At 47.8% G+C, this 17,938-nt stretch overlaps 1 protein-coding gene across 2 annotated transcripts in view; it reads right to left on the bottom strand.

The window, feature by feature from the left end:
- Window positions 1-16,791, bottom strand: part of sim (bHLH transcription factor single-minded) — a 52,540-nt gene extending 35,749 nt beyond the window's left edge. For both annotated transcript variants that reach the window (XM_084587188.1, XM_084587189.1), the window contains exon 1: window positions 16,617-16,791. In XM_084587188.1, the coding sequence (XP_084443314.1) occupies window positions 16,617-16,791 (175 nt within the window). The remainder of the gene's footprint in view (window positions 1-16,616) is intronic.
- Between the last annotated feature and the right edge of the window lie 1,147 nt (window positions 16,792-17,938).

The following is a 17,938-nucleotide window of genomic DNA, read 5'->3' as shown; positions in this document are numbered from 1 at the left end:
GAAGGTGTAATGATGTAGGCCCCTCAAGTTATCCTTCAGGTCTCTGTTCACGTACATTAAGGAGATGTCACTCAAGACCGGTGCAACACTCTACCCAATGCATATTCCGGCCTTCTGCTGTATACAGGGGCCTACATCGCTTGTATACAGCAGAAAGCTGGAGTATGCATTGGGTAGAGTGTTGCACCGAGTGACATCTTAATGTACGTGGACAGACACCCGAAGGATAACTTGAGGGGCCTACATCATTCCATCTTGAGGTATGTCGACGACTTTTTATTATTCACAGACCGCGAAGGATTCAATCAACGAATGAGGGACATTATTGAAGTTTTTGCTGTGTGTGGATCTGGGCTCGAATTTACTGTTGGAAGAACCAGTTGATGATCGGTTGCAGTTTTTAGATTTATTGATTCAGTTCGGTGAGGATCATGTTTGTTGGGAATACAACCAGAGATCGGTGAAGCCCTTGCTAAGTTACAATTCAGCGCACTCCAAACTAGTGAAGAATCGGATGATCAACACATGCTTATTAAATGCGTTGAGGAAATCTTGCCACCTTGGCATGGGCAACAGTTTTGAAAGACAATTGACAAGAATTGCAAAGGCCGGTTATCAGAAGTCGAGTAATAATGAGGCCAGTTGCCGGTTACTGAAGAGCCTTAAAAGAACGCTCAGACAGAAATCCCTGCCCAGCATGGGTGAGAAGAGGAAGGTTGCGGTGATACCGCATGTGCACAGATTTTCACATGACCTCAAAAATGTAGGCAAAAGGTATGGTGTTGATGTCGCATTGACCGCCCCGCTCAAGATGAAGAGGATTTGTCCGGCTATTCAAAGGGAAAGAGAATCGAAGAAGCAAGAATTTGGGGTGAAACATAGAGATCCCATTTGTTAGATGAAAGACTGGTGTTGTGTACAGGCTTCCACTCTCTTGTGGAGCCTGTTATAGGATAAACAGGACGCTGTATTAACAAGAGACTACTGGAACACCGGAAGAACTTGGAAAGTGACAAGGACAAAACATTTCTGGCCTCACATTGCCATTCCTGTGAAACAATGAAGAAGGAGAAGAAGAAGAGTACTCCTATGTTTTACCAGGTGAGGATTTTGTACCGCCACAAAGAAAAGATGACGAGAGAGATAGTTGAATCATATTTTATTTCAACAGACAATAAGTGTGTCAGCAAGACTTCTCTTGCTCTTTCAAGCAATGAGATGTCTTTTTTGAGTGACTTTTTGTGCAGCAGGTGAACCCAGGGGTGGTTTCAAGTGATTGTTTCATTGTTATCATATTTGTTTTTATCTGGGCCTTGGAGTGAAGGCTTAGGCTGAGTTGTGAGTCAGCGCTTGTACTGTGGCTTCCTTTTATCTTGTCCTGTGTCTTCTTGTTCTCGCGGTTTAAATTAGCAATGTATACATATGATCAGTCTAAGCTATCTTCATCAATATTAAAATGATAAGACTGACAAAAGCTTACCAAGATACCAAAAGGAGGTGGGGTCACTCATGACATTTGTTTACTCTTCAGCAGCACAAAAAAAAAAAAAAATACAACCTTAGCACGAGGCGTTCATCTTCACGGTTCCGGCTAAATCTCCCCTTCTCACTCCTTCACATAACCCGCTAAACATTCTCCTTCCTTCTCCATGCTTCCATCCCGTATGATAATTGCCAGTTGACTGCGAAAAAAATGGAGCCTATAGCAAAGACAAAAATACGAGACATGCCAATTCCTAGGCTTTTTCTCCACCGATATATTCATAATGACTGGTATGTATAATATTCAAAGCACATAATCCCGACATTTGCTGAGTGCTGAAGTCAAAAGCCATGGAAGTCCCGAACCAGAAGCTTTCCCATGACGCGCGGATGCCCTTCTACTCTACACAATGCACGCACAGCGTGGCATCTGCAAGTCAAAGTGACGCACACACAAGTCCACATTGCCCGCACGCACAGCAATGAAATTCCCAAATCAGACTCCACTTATGGCATATGCAAGCACTTTCAATACATCAGCACTTGATTCGCATGTGACGTACGCTCTAGTACTGTTAGAAAAAAAAACGTTTGTATTTGTGCTTCCGAAACCTCCCGTTATTGGCCTAGCTCACGTTCACTGGCAGCAAAGTTGTGTGCAGCGAACTGCCAAAGCTTACACGGGACTTCTTCGGGTGGAAAACGGGGAGCCATCTCGTTCGAATAGAGGCTGCTATTGCGACGCGGAGAAATTGCTGAGTGTGCGGTTCATTTCTGTATTATGAGAGCGGGCGAAAAGCCTATGAGCATTATTCTTTTTGTCGTTGAGAAACAGCACTAACCCTGGCATTTATGCCGCCGTGTAAACCATACGCCTCCTATTGTCATATTCTGGGCGCGCTACCTGTGTGCCAAAGGTCATTTGAGGCCATTTCTGAGCTAGAGCTGTTGACACGTCGCAAATATGGGCCAAGGTAAGCGGCTTCGCAGTCGGCAGGCTTGTACCGCCAGCCCCTACTTCGCATGCTTTTAGGATGCCTTACAAAACAGGTAGCCTGGAAGTAAGATTAAATTCGAACCACTGCCGACTCAATGCTGTATATACTTGACGGCAGCGATTGAGGCTTATACCCTCAGCTGTAATAGAGAAGTAATTGTGGCCACATAACACAAGCAACATGCTGCACACAACTACGACCCCAAAAGCGGCATCCTCGTTTGGACCACCGGCAGCATCGGAGCGGGAAACGTGAAAAGAAAGCAGGTAGAGTGGAGAGGCGCCCCGCTGCGTGAGTGGGGGATGTCTAAGGCGTGGTGCCTCCCGCCATGGGGGCGCTGCAGGCGCGTGCCGCAGTTCAGATCCCACGTGGCTTCCTGCGGCCTACGTCGCGTCTGACGGGCGCAAACTACACCGCATGCCGCTGCGCCCCCTACCGCCGGTTCTGCTCAGACAGAACACGGTGCTTATGAATTGAACGGGCCTCATTGAAAGCGCCACCCGCGGCGAGGTGTTCCTGTGGCGACTGCTGCCGTTGTTGCTAGGCTTCCCTTTATGTCCTCCTCCTCTCACCAGACTACCGCACCTTGCTTCGCAAAGCCAACTTCAGGTCACGTGTAGATACGTTTCCGCTACCGTGCTTCCCAACGGAGTCCCTGGAGTAGGTTTCGCTCGGATTGGATACTGAGAACATTGAGCACTCATCAAGCTAGCCGCGTCCTGCACGGATTCCCTTCGAAGCTGCAAAAACAGTTAAAAAGCGTTCGCTGCCTGGTTCCGTGGGCTGGGAAGTAAAGTACTAGTTTATGGTCATAGCTACAACTACTGTAAAAGGGGAGAGGTCTGCAAGAATGTGCGTACAAGTCGGGCTTTACTGTTAAGTGAAACTGCATTTGAGGGTGGCTTCGCTGAGGTTTCTTCTCAGTGTTTTCGAAAAGGAACAAAAAGTGGCCACATTTTCGACTGCTCTCAGGAGCGGGAATAGTCTACCTAGGAGGACGTAAAAGATATAGCCCTCGAAGTTCAGTCTTATCACCAATTTAGGACACGATTTATATGTATAGCAGTTGGTAATGAGACTGCCCCGGAAAGGCGGTGCCAGATTCGGAACCCGGATAAGACGAATTCTTTATATGCGAAGTTTCTGAGAACGCTGCAGAGTTTTCCTTTGTAGCAGCATGGCTGCGCCTAGGCGGATACCAGTGAGCAATCGCTCTTTTAAAGACAGCAGAGTTGTGTACGTAGATGCACTTCAAGGCGATATTAAATAAATTGAAAATTAATACCTAACTAGGCTTAAGGAGGGGAAAAAATGTGGGAAAACAGGACAGCGACTGAAGCAAAACGGTTATTCTGTGAGGTAACCTTGCGCTTCTGTATGTAATACATTACAATACCACATATTAAAATATACTATACTTTGAATTAAAAGTTTTACCAGCACAATACTGAGACTGAAATGAAAAAAAAAAAGAGTAGAAAGAAGCAGGAATAATAATATATTACGTGAGTCTTCGGAAGCGTGTAGCGCTGGTACATTGATTCATTCGTTTCATTATTATCGACACGCGCGGTCAGTGTGGTATGCAGTACGTAAAATACACATTGTGAAGGAGCACGTCACCCCTCAACGGATCGAGTGCTCTAGAATGGTTTAAACCATGTGAGGCTCTTTAATGTTTGCTGACGCCGCACAGCTGGTACTCTTTCGTCTGTATTTTATATACACGTGTATAGGTCAGTATCGAAATGCCTCACTCGCGGCCACGATAGAATCCACGACCTGGATCAACAGCCGTAAGTGCATGCATGTGAACGCGAGTGCTAAAATACGATTATCTGTGCAAAGTTTGAGCATAGCTGATACTTATTAGCGGAGAGGTATACACTCTATCACCACAGTTAACAGATCTGCGCACTCTTGCGCTGCATGTTTCAAGGGCGCATTTGGAGTAGGCATAAGGTAGTCCGGTTACCTTTAGGTTAACGAGTGTAAGCTATGCTAAAGCTCTCTGATATCTCATTCTTCATATTCGCTGAATCACAATAAAAGTCTACAACACTAGTTTTATGATTATCCTCGGCCATATTATCAGGCTGTAGAGCTGGGAAAATGCAACAATTCACACTGTTTCTTTCCCGGTTTGGGTATATTTCGCACTTACGTATACGACTGTGTTATCTTCTATATATTAGGGCCAGAGCGGTATGCATGCCCCACGAGACACGACAAGCGAGGTGCGCATTTAAAACGCTGTCCCAAGATGTCTTCTATGTGGAACAGTTTGATCACAAATATATTGCGGTGCGCCAGTGTTTTAAAATAACTTTCTATCGCAACATCATGTTCGTCTTGTAATCCTATACACGCAGCCGTGCAAGTTTGCCAGCATTTGTATCTAACGTGCCACTTTTGCGGCTCTGGATTTCAACTCCATTCCAATATAACTTCTATGTAAAGTTTATTGTTTAACTGGCGCAGCGTCCAAACACTTTAGCAGTATACTGTGGCGAATCCGGTTACAAGAGGAGCCAATACTTACAAATTTACGAGATGCAGTTCAATGTGAGAATGCCTGTTTTTTTTTTTTATAATTTGTTTATTTCGGAAACGTTCTTTACATGACGCGAATACGAAAAAGAATTCATAATTTCTGTATTGTTGATTTGAAGCTATCGCTTCGTGATGCCAGCTGTTTGAACGGACAGGTGGTTATTCTTTACCAAAGAACTCCAAATAAAGTCATGCAGAAAGAACATCTCACGAAAGTAAGTGATTGGAAATTTGTGAACTCAGCCATGTGAACAGCTGCTGGCTTAAGGTCACTGGCTGCGGCTGCTGTTAACGTCTTTATTCGGCTGTATGGATGATTGTTCGTACAAGTTGCTTCACTTTCAAAAATGCCTGCAAATAGGGAGGTCGAAATTGAAACGAAAAAAAAAAAATTCTGGAACATACCCTCAACCTCATCGGACGTAATTTATGCCAAAGCTCCTCTCATTAAACATCTAATTAATCCACGGTTTTCCAGCATCCGCAGTTATGGCCAGCAGTTAGAAGCAGGTTATTGATAATATGGCTGCCATATAATTGGAGGCGGGGATGCATTGTATTTGCAGGATACCTCAGAGCTTCATTTCTTTCCTAGGACTCATTAAAGTGGACGCTAGGGTTCAAATGGCTAAGTGAAGCTAACTACTTAGCCTTTTTTAAACAATACAGTTTGGCGTTAAGTGGTACTGTGGAGTTTGAAGCCGTTGACAGCACGTTCAGATATTAGTTCCTCAAACGAAGAAAATGTTAATTTCTAATTCTCTGCGGCGCGAGAATATCTGGTGCTTTTTTTTTTTTTCTTTTCGGCGAGGAACTGAGCGCTTATTTGAGACAAGCGGGCAGCTGCGTGAAAACGTGACGTCCGCTTATGACGTATTGCAACGACCGCAGCTTGGTGCAGGAAAAGGAGCAGCCATTGTCAGCTGTGTGTTTATTGTATTTCTTAAAAGCGCGGGGCAGAACTAAGTGCATGACGAGGCACAGCCATGCAAGCAGTCCGAATTTGGTACAGTAGTGAAGGCAACACATCATTAGCGGGCGTTACGTAACGTCGAGCTTCCCACCCGTATAATATACGCTCACTTTCTGTCGTGTGCGGAAAAAGAGCCACATTTTCCCGGATTGCTGGGATTTACAATATCAGTTTTTCATCGTTTCGTCTTATGGCCTCGTCTGGGCCACGGCTTTGAATTTTTTCGATGGAGCTAACTACGGAAATACAAGTCGACTATGTGCACTGAAAGACGTTTTACACATATTGCACCCACCACGGCTGGAAATGTTTTCCTGAAAAAAAATTTTTTTCTTTCTTTAGTATGTCTTCGGGATTTTTTTTTTTTAATGTTCGCTCCAGCACCCAGTATGAGCTAAAACTTCACATCTGTCGCCGTTAAAATAGTTCATTAACGAATGTAGGCGCATTTGGTTGGCTTTCACTTTGTGCATGACGCAGGAGGGGCGCTTGCCTTTCACGTAACTTACACGTCTGCACCTCAATTCTCGAATGACAAATGATGCTTCCCATCGCCAACACGGCATCCTGCAACTTTGTTGTCAGCGGATCGTTTTCGTATGTAGTATGTTTGGCCTGTGATCTCGAACCGTTACTCAAAAATATCGTTAACAAAACTCATCGAAGACAGGTCATCTACAACAAGAAGCACGAAGGTGTGGCTTTTCTCCTTCTACGATCTATCTCTGCTGCCACAGTTGTTTCCTCGATTCTGGTGCTAATAGTATTTTTCACACCCACTTTGCACCTGTGTGCGTACTGTTGGTCAAGATTGTCAGCCACTGCCATGCGTTGGCTCGAGTACTGCCATTATTCTTCCGAGCTCATAACGGCTTCCATGCGCTTAAGACAAAAGATCGTCGATGTATATACTATTTCCGAAAATTAAAGAATAGGATATCCACCACCAGGCCCGACCGAGGTGCGAGCCGTGACGAATTAGGGGCTTCCTGGCGGGAAGATTACGGAAGAGCGCGGATTCGACACTCCCAGAGAGCTTGCAAAGCAAACACACGAAATCGAACACTAACTGCGAAAGCAAGAAAGGTCTGGCAAGTGGCAGCTAAGATGTGGACGGTAGGGACGCGATTGCGTGGGACCGTGGTTCCGGTCGCTTGACGCAACGTACCGACGTAGACGAGTCGCCCAGATGACAGATCCTCGGCGGACGCAGCTGCAGAACTGCCGACGCGAAGCCCGAGTCCGAGCTTTGCGGTCACAGGGCTGTACCGCGTTGCTCGAGCGGGCCACCCGCGTGGACGCGACGTCAGAGGCAAAAGGGGGGGGGGGGGGGGGGTACAAGAAACTATGCTACAGACTAGTGCGGAGGACACCGGCCGGGTACGCACAGTTCGGAGAGTACAGAAAGGCAACGACGTTGACCGCTGTCTTGGGCGCGGGCTCGTGTTTGGGGGACGCAGGCGGGAAGTAGCGAAAGAAAACAGTAGCGGGGGGAGGGGAGGGTAGCCGATTAGCTACGCAGCTCGTCTCGTCGCCGCTAAGCCTGTGAAGAATGGCGCCGGCCGCGAAGCTGTGCGGTACTCTCCCCTTAATCCAGGGACTCCCAGCCGAGGTTCTGATCGCCTGTTGACTCTGCGGTTGAACGCCGGCGCCACGCCGGCTGGCTATCTCGCTCCGGCATGCGGGGTATTCCACTGCATTCGGGAAGAGGGGGGAAATAACAGCGGGAGGCAAGCATCGGCTGAGCGAGACACACGATCGCGTTACACACCCTCTTTCCTGGACGGCGAGCCTCGCGCTAATACGCGCGCGAGGGGAAGGGCCGGCACATGATTGCGGAAGGTGTGTTGTGTGTCCTTGCGCGTGCGCCAGCGGTGGCAATTGCACGCCGGGGTGGCGTGATTGATTGCCAAGGCGGCGACCCCGGCTAGCACCGGATGCGTGGCGGTGTTGCTTTAGGTACAGTGGCTGGTGGCGGTGTTTGCGGCTAGGAAGCCCACGCACGCCTTCTGTGCGGGCGGGCTTTCCGGCGACACAACGCCGCCGAGTGTAAGCTTGACAATTCCAGCGTGTTTTCGGAGACGTTGCACGAAGGTAGTCTTTATTTGGCAGCAATTGTTGGCATGCGTTTATTGTTATTTTAACAGCAAGACTTGACTGAGCACTATACTGGACTAAATATTTTTGTCACAGAGGAGAAGACGCAAAAATCTCAGGGGGTCTGCTTCTAAATTGTGTAGTGGCACTAATTTAGAATTAATTTTAAGTAGTTCTCCTTGGAGATGGTTGAAAAAAAAACACACACAGAAAAAACGTTACTTTTAGAACATTTGGAACACCGGGAATGCAGCTCGAGAGAAACCCGTGGGAGACTGAACTTTTGAGAAAAGATTGTAAATCACGTCTGTGTGGTTTAGGATCGCGTATTCACTGTCACTAACGAATTATGCCCCTTCATGGATCACTGCCTTGTCGTGGCGGAGGGGCTTGCGAAACTCGATGAAGTCGTGAGCTCTGCTGTGTAGGGCCACCCAAGATAGACAGGTCACGGCAGAGAGTTCTGACAAAATGTGATTCACTGGAGAAGGTAATGGCAACCCACTCCAGTATTTCCTGCCAAGAAAACCCTATGGCCAGTCACAATACCATTATCGATATGGCGCCGGAAGATGAGCCCCCCAGGTTGGAAGGCATCCCACATGTTACTGGGGATGAACAAAGGGCGATTCCTAGTAGCTCCAGGACGAATGAAGCGGCTGGGCTAAAGCCAAAAGGACGCTCAGTTGTGGATGTGTCGGGAAGCGACCGGAAAGTCCGATGTTGCAAGGAGATATATCACATAGCAACATGGAATGTAAGATCTATGACGCAAGGTAAACTGGATATCGCCAAGCGAGAAATGGACAGATTGAACATTGATATCTTGGGTATCAGCGAGCTCAAGTGGACCGGAATGGGAGAATTTAACTCCGGCGACCATTATGTCTTTTATTGTGGGCACGAATCCAAGAGAAGGAATGGGGTCGCTCTCATAGTAAACAGAAGAATGGGCAAAGCAGTGCTAGGGTACAACCCCAAAAACGACCGAATGATTTCACTTCGGATCCAAGGTCACCCTTTCAACATAACAGTTATCCAAGTCTATGCACCGACCACTGCTGCTGAAGAAGCTGACGTTGAGAGATTTTATGCGGACCTACAATGCCTTTTAGACCGCACCCCATCATCAGACGTCGTTTTTCTCATAGGAGACTGGAATGCTAAGGTCGGGAGTGAAGAAATATCCGGAATTACAGGCAAGTTCGGTCTTGGTGAGCCAAATGAAGCTGGGCAGAGGCTAGTAGAGTTCTGTCAAGAAAACAACCTGACCATAGCGAATACTCATTTTCAACAGCACAAGAGGCGCCTGTACACATGGATTTCACCGGACGGTCTGTACAGGAATCAGATCGATTATATTCTTTTCCGGCAGAGATGGAGAAGCGCTATACAAGCAGTAAAAACAAGGCCTGGGGCCGATTGTGGCACCGATCATCAGCTTCTTGTTGCCAAAATTAAGCTTCGATTGAGGAAAACGCAGAAAACTAGAAGGCCTTTCAGGTATGATCTGGATCAGATTCCATTAGAATATGTTGTGGAAGTGAGCAATCGATTTCAAGAATTAGATATAGAAGACAAAGAGCCCGAAGAGATGTGGACTGATGTTCGTGATATAATACAAGAAGTTGCTACTAAGGTAGTTCCAAAGCAAAAGAAATGGAAAAAAGCAAACTGGTTATCTGAAGAGGCTTTGCAAATAGCTGAGGAAAGGAGGATGGCAAAAGGTATGGGGGAAAGAGAAAGATACAAGGTTCTCAATGCGGATTTTCAGAAAATAGCAAGGAGAGATAAGAATGCCTTCTTGAACATACAGTGTCAAGCAGTTGAGGACAACAGCCAATTAAGGAACACAAGAGCTCTGTATAAGACAATCAAAGATATCAAAGGAAGCTTCTGTGCTAAGCTGGGCGTGATAAAGGACAAACGAGGCAAGGACCTCACTGAAGCCTCAGAGATAAAGAAGAGGTGGCAGGAATACACAGAAGAACTGTACAAGAAGGACCCGGATGTGCAAACCCAACATAGGACGGTTGTGATTACTGATCTCGAGCCGGGCATCCTGAAGAGTGAAGTTGAATGGGCCTTAGCCAGCCTTGCTAAGAACAAAGCTAGCGGAATTGATGGTATTCCAGCTGAGTTGCTTCAAAACCTCAACCACGACGCTGTTAACACACTGCATACATTATGTCAAAAGATTTGGACAACCCTGCAGTGGCCACAGGATTGGAGGAGGTCAGTTTACATCCCCATTCCAAAGAAAAGCAGTGCCAAAGATTGTTCCAACTACCGCACGATCGCGCTTATTTCGCATGCTAGCAAGGTGATGTTAAAAATCCTGCAAGGTAGGCTGCAGCAGTATGTGGATCGGGAGCTTCCGGACGTGCAAGCTGGGTTTCGCAAGGGCAGAGGAACTAGAGACCAAATTGCCAACCTTCGCTGGATCATGGAAAAAGCAAGAGAGTTCCAGAAACCCATTTACTTCTGCTTTATTGATTATGCGAAAGCGTTTGACTGCGTAGATCACAGCAGATTGTGGCAAGCTCTCCAAGAGATGGGAGTTCCAATTCACCTCATCTGTCTCCTCAGGAACCTTTATGAAGCGCAAAAGGCCACAGTCAGAACTGGGCATGCTCTTACTGATTGGTTTCCGATTGAGAAAGGGGTGAGGCAAGGCTGCATACTGTCGCCCTGCCTATTTAACCTATATGCAGAGTGCATCATGAGGAAGGCCGGTCTGGACGAGTCTTCAGCTGGAGTGAAGATCGCTGGAAAACGCATCAACAACCTTAGATATGCGGATGATACCACTTTAATGGCAGAAAGTGAATTGGATCTCAAGAGACTTCTGATGCGCGTACAAGAAGAGAGTGAGAAGTTTGGGCTTAAACTGAACATTAAAAAGACGAAGATCATGGCGTCTTGCCCTATCAAGTCCTGGAGCATCAATGGACAAGAAGTGGAAGCTGTGACAGATTTTCTGTTCTTGGGCGCCAAGATTACCTCGGAAGGAGACTGCAGCCATGAAATTAGGAGACGCCTGCTTCTGGGAAAGAGAGCAATGGTTAGCCTTGACCGCCTAGTAAAGAGCAGAGACATTAGTCTGCCAACCAAGATCCGTATAACCCGTGCTATGGTCTTTCCAGTTGTGATGTATGGATGCGAGAGTTGGACTGTGAAAAAGGCTGACCGCCGAAGAATTGACGCGTTTGAATTGTGGTGCTGGCGAAGACTCTTAAGAGTTCCTTGGACTGCCAGAAGATCAAATCAGTCGATATTGTCGACCATAAACCCTGACTGCCCATTGGAGGGTCAAATTCTAAAGTTAAAGCTCAGCTACTTTGGTCATCTGATGAGAAGAGAGGAGTCGCTGGAGAAAGATTTGATGTTGGGAAAGGTTGAGGGTCGCCGGAGAAGGGGTAGGCAGCGAACGCGATGGTTAGATGGCATTCTCGAGGCATTGCAGATGAAGCTATGTGATGTTAAGAAGATAGTGAGAGACCGGAAAGCGTGGCGTGACATGGTCCATAGGGTCACGAAGAGTCGGACGCGACTGAACGCCTGAACTGAACGAATTATGATATGGTGTTCGTAAATACCAATTCGACAATATCGGTTGTGACGAATTAGGGGTTTCTACCGCCGCACGCAGCCTGGTGCAGGTACTGGTTAGGCACCTGACATGGTATGATCGAACGTCTATATAGTAGTCTCCATAATTTATAGTCGAACTTCTTTTCTTACCGCAGCCTAGCGGTTAGAGCGATAGTCCCTGCTACGGGAGGTGGTTAGTTCGAAACCCACCGCCGGACACCCACCCCAAGTTGTACTTGTGCTACACCCAAATTGTAATAGAAGAGACATCTGGGCAAGTTCGTACGGTGACATGATGAATAAACAGCGCTACAGACTAGGATGGAAGTAAGAACAAGCAGGACGGGCGCTGACTCGCAACTGAAGTTTATTGAAAAAAAAAAAAAAAAAAAAACACACTATAGATATACAACAGTTGCATTTTGCCTGTACTCACCTATGGGGCTGAAACGTGGAGGCTAACCAAGAGAGTTCTACTTAAGTTGAGGACAACCCAGAGGGCTATGGAACGAAAAATGGTAGGGGTAACATTAAGAGATAGGAAGCGTGCAGATTGGGTCAGAGAAATAACTCAAGTTACCGACATTCTAGTGGAAATTAAGAAGAAGAAATGGACATGGGCAGGACATGTAGTGCGAAGAGAGGATAACCGATGGTCGCTGAGGGTACCAAACTGGATTCCAAGGGAAGGAAAGCGTAGCAGGGGGCGGCAGAAAGTTAGGTGGGCGGATGAGATTAAGAAGTTCGCAGGGGTCAAGTGGATGCAGCTAGCACAGAACCGGGTTAAGTGGAGAAATATGGGAGAGGCCTTCGCCCTGCAGTGGGTATAATCAGGCTGATGATGATGATGATGATAGATATCCCAGCCAAGCAGCACCAAACCACACATTAAATAAAAACCAAATCATGATGACCCCACACACACACCACGTTCAAGAAACCCAATCGCTTTAACAGATAATGAGGTTGGGTTTCTTGAACGTGGTGTGTGTGTGTGGGGGGTCATCATGATTTGGTTTTTATTTAATGTGTGGTTTGGTGCTGCTTGGCCTGGATATCTATAGTGTGTTTTTTTTCAATAAACTTCAGTTGCTAGTCAGCGCCCGTCCTGTTTGTTCTTACCTCCATCCTAGTCTGTAGCGTTGTTTATTCATCATGTCACCCAAATTGTACTACGCTCAAGATGTATACTACAATCAAGTTGTACGACATTCATGTTGTACTTTTCAGTCATCACTCTGATGTTGAAACTGAAACCGAAATAAGCTAGAAAAATTATTCAATCAAATCATTTAGTGACCTATAGGCGTACGGGGTGATCCATGCACAGTTAATATCTTACGCATCATTAACAGAACAAAGCATGCAACCAGAATATTGTAAAAGAAGGCTGGTCTTCGCGATCTCAGTCCGAACTGCCGGGTCGGCGAAGTACTGTCGGAACTGCTGTTTGAAGGTGGTCCAGTTAGTTGTGTGGGGCTCGCGGTTGATGAACCAAGTCCTGGCGACCTCAATAAGGTAGAAAGAGATGTTGAGAAATTTCAGAGCATCGTCCCACCGGTTGTAGGCACTGCAGCGTTCGTAGAAGCCAGTCATCGACGTCTTCATCGCGACGACCAGCAAACAGCGGCGGGTCGCGCTGTCGTGTGGGCACAGTCGGAGGGGGTGGTGCAGCCGAGGTAGAGGGTCCGGCTTGTTCGTGGGTACTGTCGGTAGACATAGCGATGGTGGCAGTTGCCAAACGGCGACCGGAACGTAGCTCCAGCGAGAGGCAGGGCCCAAGGCAGCAAGGGGATCAAATTTCGCCTCCACCACTTGTAAAAGAAGGCTAGGTCGAGACGGCGAGGTCGTGACGGCAAGGACAGCGAAGCCTTGTCTAGCGTTTTTAATCTGATCGCGAACTCAGGCGCGTGCCGGAGCCGGCGCCGCGGGACGATGATGATGGTATGTACAAATGAAAGAAGAAGATCATGGCATGTACAAATGAAAGAAGGTCCACAGAAGGCTCACAATATTGTGTTTATACTCCTTTAAGACGCATGAGCGTGTGGGTTCACCATGAAAGCCGTGAAAAAAATGAAAAAGTGCGACTATGCAGATAACAATAAACCATCAATGAGTCATATTCAGAACGGCGTCCCGTGTTCGTAACGGCCATTCCCTCTGTCGCTATTGACTTGTAGCTTTGACTTAAAGTGTGGTGTTTCACGAAGCCTGCACAAAAAAAAAAAAAAAATAAAAAAATAAAAAAAAAAAAAGATATGACCTACAAAGAAAGAAAGAAAACGACGTGAACAATGGTTTCCATACGCTAGTTCACATTCGCAACGTTTAGCGCGCTTGGTCCCAATCATCCGAGCAATCACGACCATTACAAACGGTGTTCTTGTCCCCTCTCCCCTGGAACATGTCACGAACCTGACAAAGAAATTAGGAAGCCATCAGCGCAGGCTTTTTAAACTGCTGGATCTTCAATGTGAGGCCCGGCCTAGCGCAAATGTGTACTCACCTGACCTGCTATCTACCATTAGCAATCAGGGCCGGCACATTGACAAAACAGACATAGCCACGTAGAAGCGGGGCAGGTGATGGAGATAAACCTTCTCTTCTTGCTCCCACTGACACAGAAAAGGAGAAATAGAGAAAGCAAGGCAGCGAGAAATAGATTTCCAGCGTGTGCACGCGCTCTCGCCCAAAGAAAACCGCGTCCCGTGAGGTTGTATTAATGGGCTTCACTGCAATGCAGTAGCGTACTGCGTGAAAGCGTATAGCCGTGCCTGTAGTCCCAATTAGCAACGCGGCTTTGAGGGGGAAGCCGAACTCGAGGGGCGTGTGAGCGCACCGCAGCCTGAGAGGCATGCGGGTACACTGACGGTAAAAAGAGATACGGTTTTGAAGGGCGAGAGGCTGAAGACCCCAGGTTGAAGCTGGCGCCCGGAGCCATGCACCGTCGCTATACAGTCGCCATTGACCGGGCGAAGAGGGACCCCCTCCCCCTGAACCGAAGCCCCGAACATAGTCAGCTGACCCAGCAGCCCTAGAGAACTCGGTGAATTGAACACGCAGAACTCTGAGAACATCCGCTTGCGCCCGCATCAACTTTGACCGACCTTCCTGGCTCTGTATTGCGGAACAAGTACCGCCGTGCGCGCGGGGACAGAGCGGGAGAAAGAGAGAGAGTGGAGGCGAGCAACGTCTGCGCGGTCTTCGCCGGGGGCGCCGCTAACGATGCGTCGATGGGCCGCACGCGTCGGAAGGGGAGACCAGGCCTTCTCGCACCCGGGCACTGCTTTGTCGCGACAAGTGGCTGCCCGGGGTTGGGGACACGCGCCACCATCGATTGCCATCGCGTCGCTGTGCCTGCACGGGCGAGCCGCGCCAGTTCTCCGCTGTGCGCTCCACTCGGGTGCGCTCCCGCGGGGACCCGGCGTACCCGCCGGCTCTTCCCGCGTGGCTTGCTCTTCTCGTGGTGTATTTGGCTGCTTTCGGTCTTCTTTTTGGAGCTCGCCACGCTTTCCCGTCAGTTGCAATGAATGTGCGTGTGTGACTTGTGTGTACTAGGTATACGAGGCTCTTTTATCATTACCATCTCTTGCCCGCACGTGCAGACGTGAGGTTGACATTGGATCACGTGGCGCCGCGTGCCATGTCGACAAATCGCCGAGTCGGAGACCTGTTGTCTAACTTTACCTCGGCTGTCCTCGCACCAGGGGTCACGCGTGGCGTCGACGGGACTTGCTGCCTTCTAATTGACTCCTATGTCGAAAAAATGGGCCTCTGTATATAGTGAACGAAAGGCTCTGTATTCAACGAACGGCTGATGGATCACATATAAGCTGCCACGGTGGCTTTCATTCTCACTGAAGATGCCAAACTCAAATTTCTCTTGTAGTGGTTAGACGACACTGACCGTGAGAGGAAATTTAAGACCATGCTGTGCACCCACGCCTAAACGCAAACACCCGAGCTCACGCGTGACGCCAGCAGTCGTGTACCCCCGCTCACCCCAGCCCAGAAAGGGGGAAAAAAAATCAGTAAGACATAACGCCTACGCACTCCGGTGTTGTAATTCCTTCTCATCGCGGTTATATTTGCACCTAGGCGGTAACAAGAACAGTCCGGAGTCGTCCATTATATAATCATAGATATATGTAGCGCATTTTTTTATCCCCCTGGGCAAACGCGACGAAAAGTGACACCAGCAGCAGCGGCGCCTGTTCGGGCTTGTTTATTGCCTACGTACGGTTGAATGAATAAAAAGTTGCAATTTTTGTTGAAAGGCAAAGATCTTCCCATAAAAAATACCAAGAGTAAGGAAGTGAGAACTACCGCAGTATCCCTTCCTGGGATATATGGCTTAGTTAGGAGGAAGCGGAAAACATATCGAATCCTTGTTCGATGGGGGTAGGCGTAAAAGATAAAGATCGTTGCCAGTTTGCCCCTCTATTGGAGATATCATCCCACTCATGCACTGCACTCATCATTATTGATAAATTAATTCTTGCTTAGCCCATTCACCTCGAACGTCGTTGTATTTCAATTAAGTACACGTTGTATCCGTAATTGCAGCCATACTGTTTTAAAGTAAATTTATATACGGTTTTCACGGGGCTTTGTGATGCAGAGAAAATCATCCCGGTCCGGAAATCAAACGCAGCAATACGTTCAGCCTGCGGAAGTCGTTCTCTGAAGGTGCAAGGAAGGAAAGCGTAGCAGGGGGCGGCAGAATTATTAGGTGGGCGGATGAGGTTAACGAGTTCGCAGGGGTGAAGTGGATGGAGCTAGCACAGGACCGGGTTAACTGGAGGAACATAAGAGAGGCCTTCGCACTGCAGTGGGTATAGTCCGGCTGAGGATGATGATGATGATACCCCACCCGTGGCCTCTACTCAGCATGCAGCGGCAGGGAAGAAGCTCACCGTCGGGGAAGAGTCCCCTCATCTTGAGGTAGGAGGTGGAGAGGCGGATGACTGACGCCTTGTCCAGCTGGCTGGTGATGGCCGCCGGCAGAGGTAGCAGCTGGCCCAGCTCGCCGAACTCGGTGTTTTCCTTTTCACGCCGGGAGCGGGCCGCGTTTTTGGATTTCTCCTTCATGCCGCCTCCTCCTGCGTCAAAACACATTGTGAGGGAACAAGCGGAACACTGACAACGTCGTTGCTGACACCACGGGTATCGCTCCAAGGCAGAGAAATTTTCATTAGGTCGGCTATACTCGGTGCATGAAACGATAGGTGGAAATGCAATTTTTGAGACAGTGCACAGGCCATCAAAATGTGGTTCGAAGTTACGTGTGGCCTCCGCGGGCCAAGCACATTCTTTTTTGGCTAGACGAAGGGTGCAGCATCCTTTAGCGCCATATTAATTACCTAATTATACACGCAAAAAGTGAGCAGCAATGAATGGATGACGGTTTTGGCGCTGCTTCGATTACCGGGGTCAGATTTCGAATGGGCAGAAAAAAATAAGTTGTGCAGCGGCGACAGATCTCCGTACGGAAGAAACAGAGATAAGAGAGAGATAGAAAAAAAAAAAAGGACGGGTGAACGAAAGCGAGATTTAGTTTAAGAACGATGAAGATACAGCGGCAAAACGTTTAGTTACGGTGACAACTGGTAGAGGACGTGATACATTTTCAGCTTTTATCAAAGGCCCACAGAGTGGTATAGTAATAATTAGAGGCGTTATTGGGAAAAGAGCAGAAATAAACAGAAGCACCAAAACAAAACCCACAGATACGTGGGTTCTGAAAATCCCGAACGAAAGGTCGCCAATCATGACTCATGAAACAGTTTTTTGCTCACGGATCATGTGAAAACTTTGGCTAAAATTAATCAACACCCCAGCTAAACCGAAATGGGGTTACAAACTAGACTCCAGGGGAAGGGAGGGGTAGCAAAGGGCTGCGGAAAGTTAGTGAGCGAATGAGTAAGTTTGCGATGGAGGGGAGGGGGGGGGGGGGGGGGGAGTTCAGGTGGAAGCAGCTAGCACACGACTGGGTTAATCGGTGGAAAACGTGTTTGCCCTGTTGGGGGGTGTAACCCCACTGACGATAATGGTTAGCCAAGCCTGTGGTAAACTGTTCTGATCTCATGGCGTTGCTGTAAATTGTTAACAGCTAATTACTAACGCCTCTATTTCAAGCCTAGCCTCTCATATGATAAGCTCCTCTAAGCACGTGTAGGTAAATGGTAATTGTTAAAACCAAATTTAATTAACCTTAAATTAGCCCTAACTATATTTC

This window comes from Amblyomma maculatum, chromosome 1 (assembly GCF_055883805.1).
Source record: "Amblyomma maculatum isolate TAMU_Amacu chromosome 1, ASM5588380v1, whole genome shotgun sequence".
Classification (NCBI taxonomy): domain Eukaryota; kingdom Metazoa; phylum Arthropoda; class Arachnida; order Ixodida; family Ixodidae; genus Amblyomma; species Amblyomma maculatum.
This window is presented reverse-complemented; position numbering and strand designations above follow the sequence as displayed.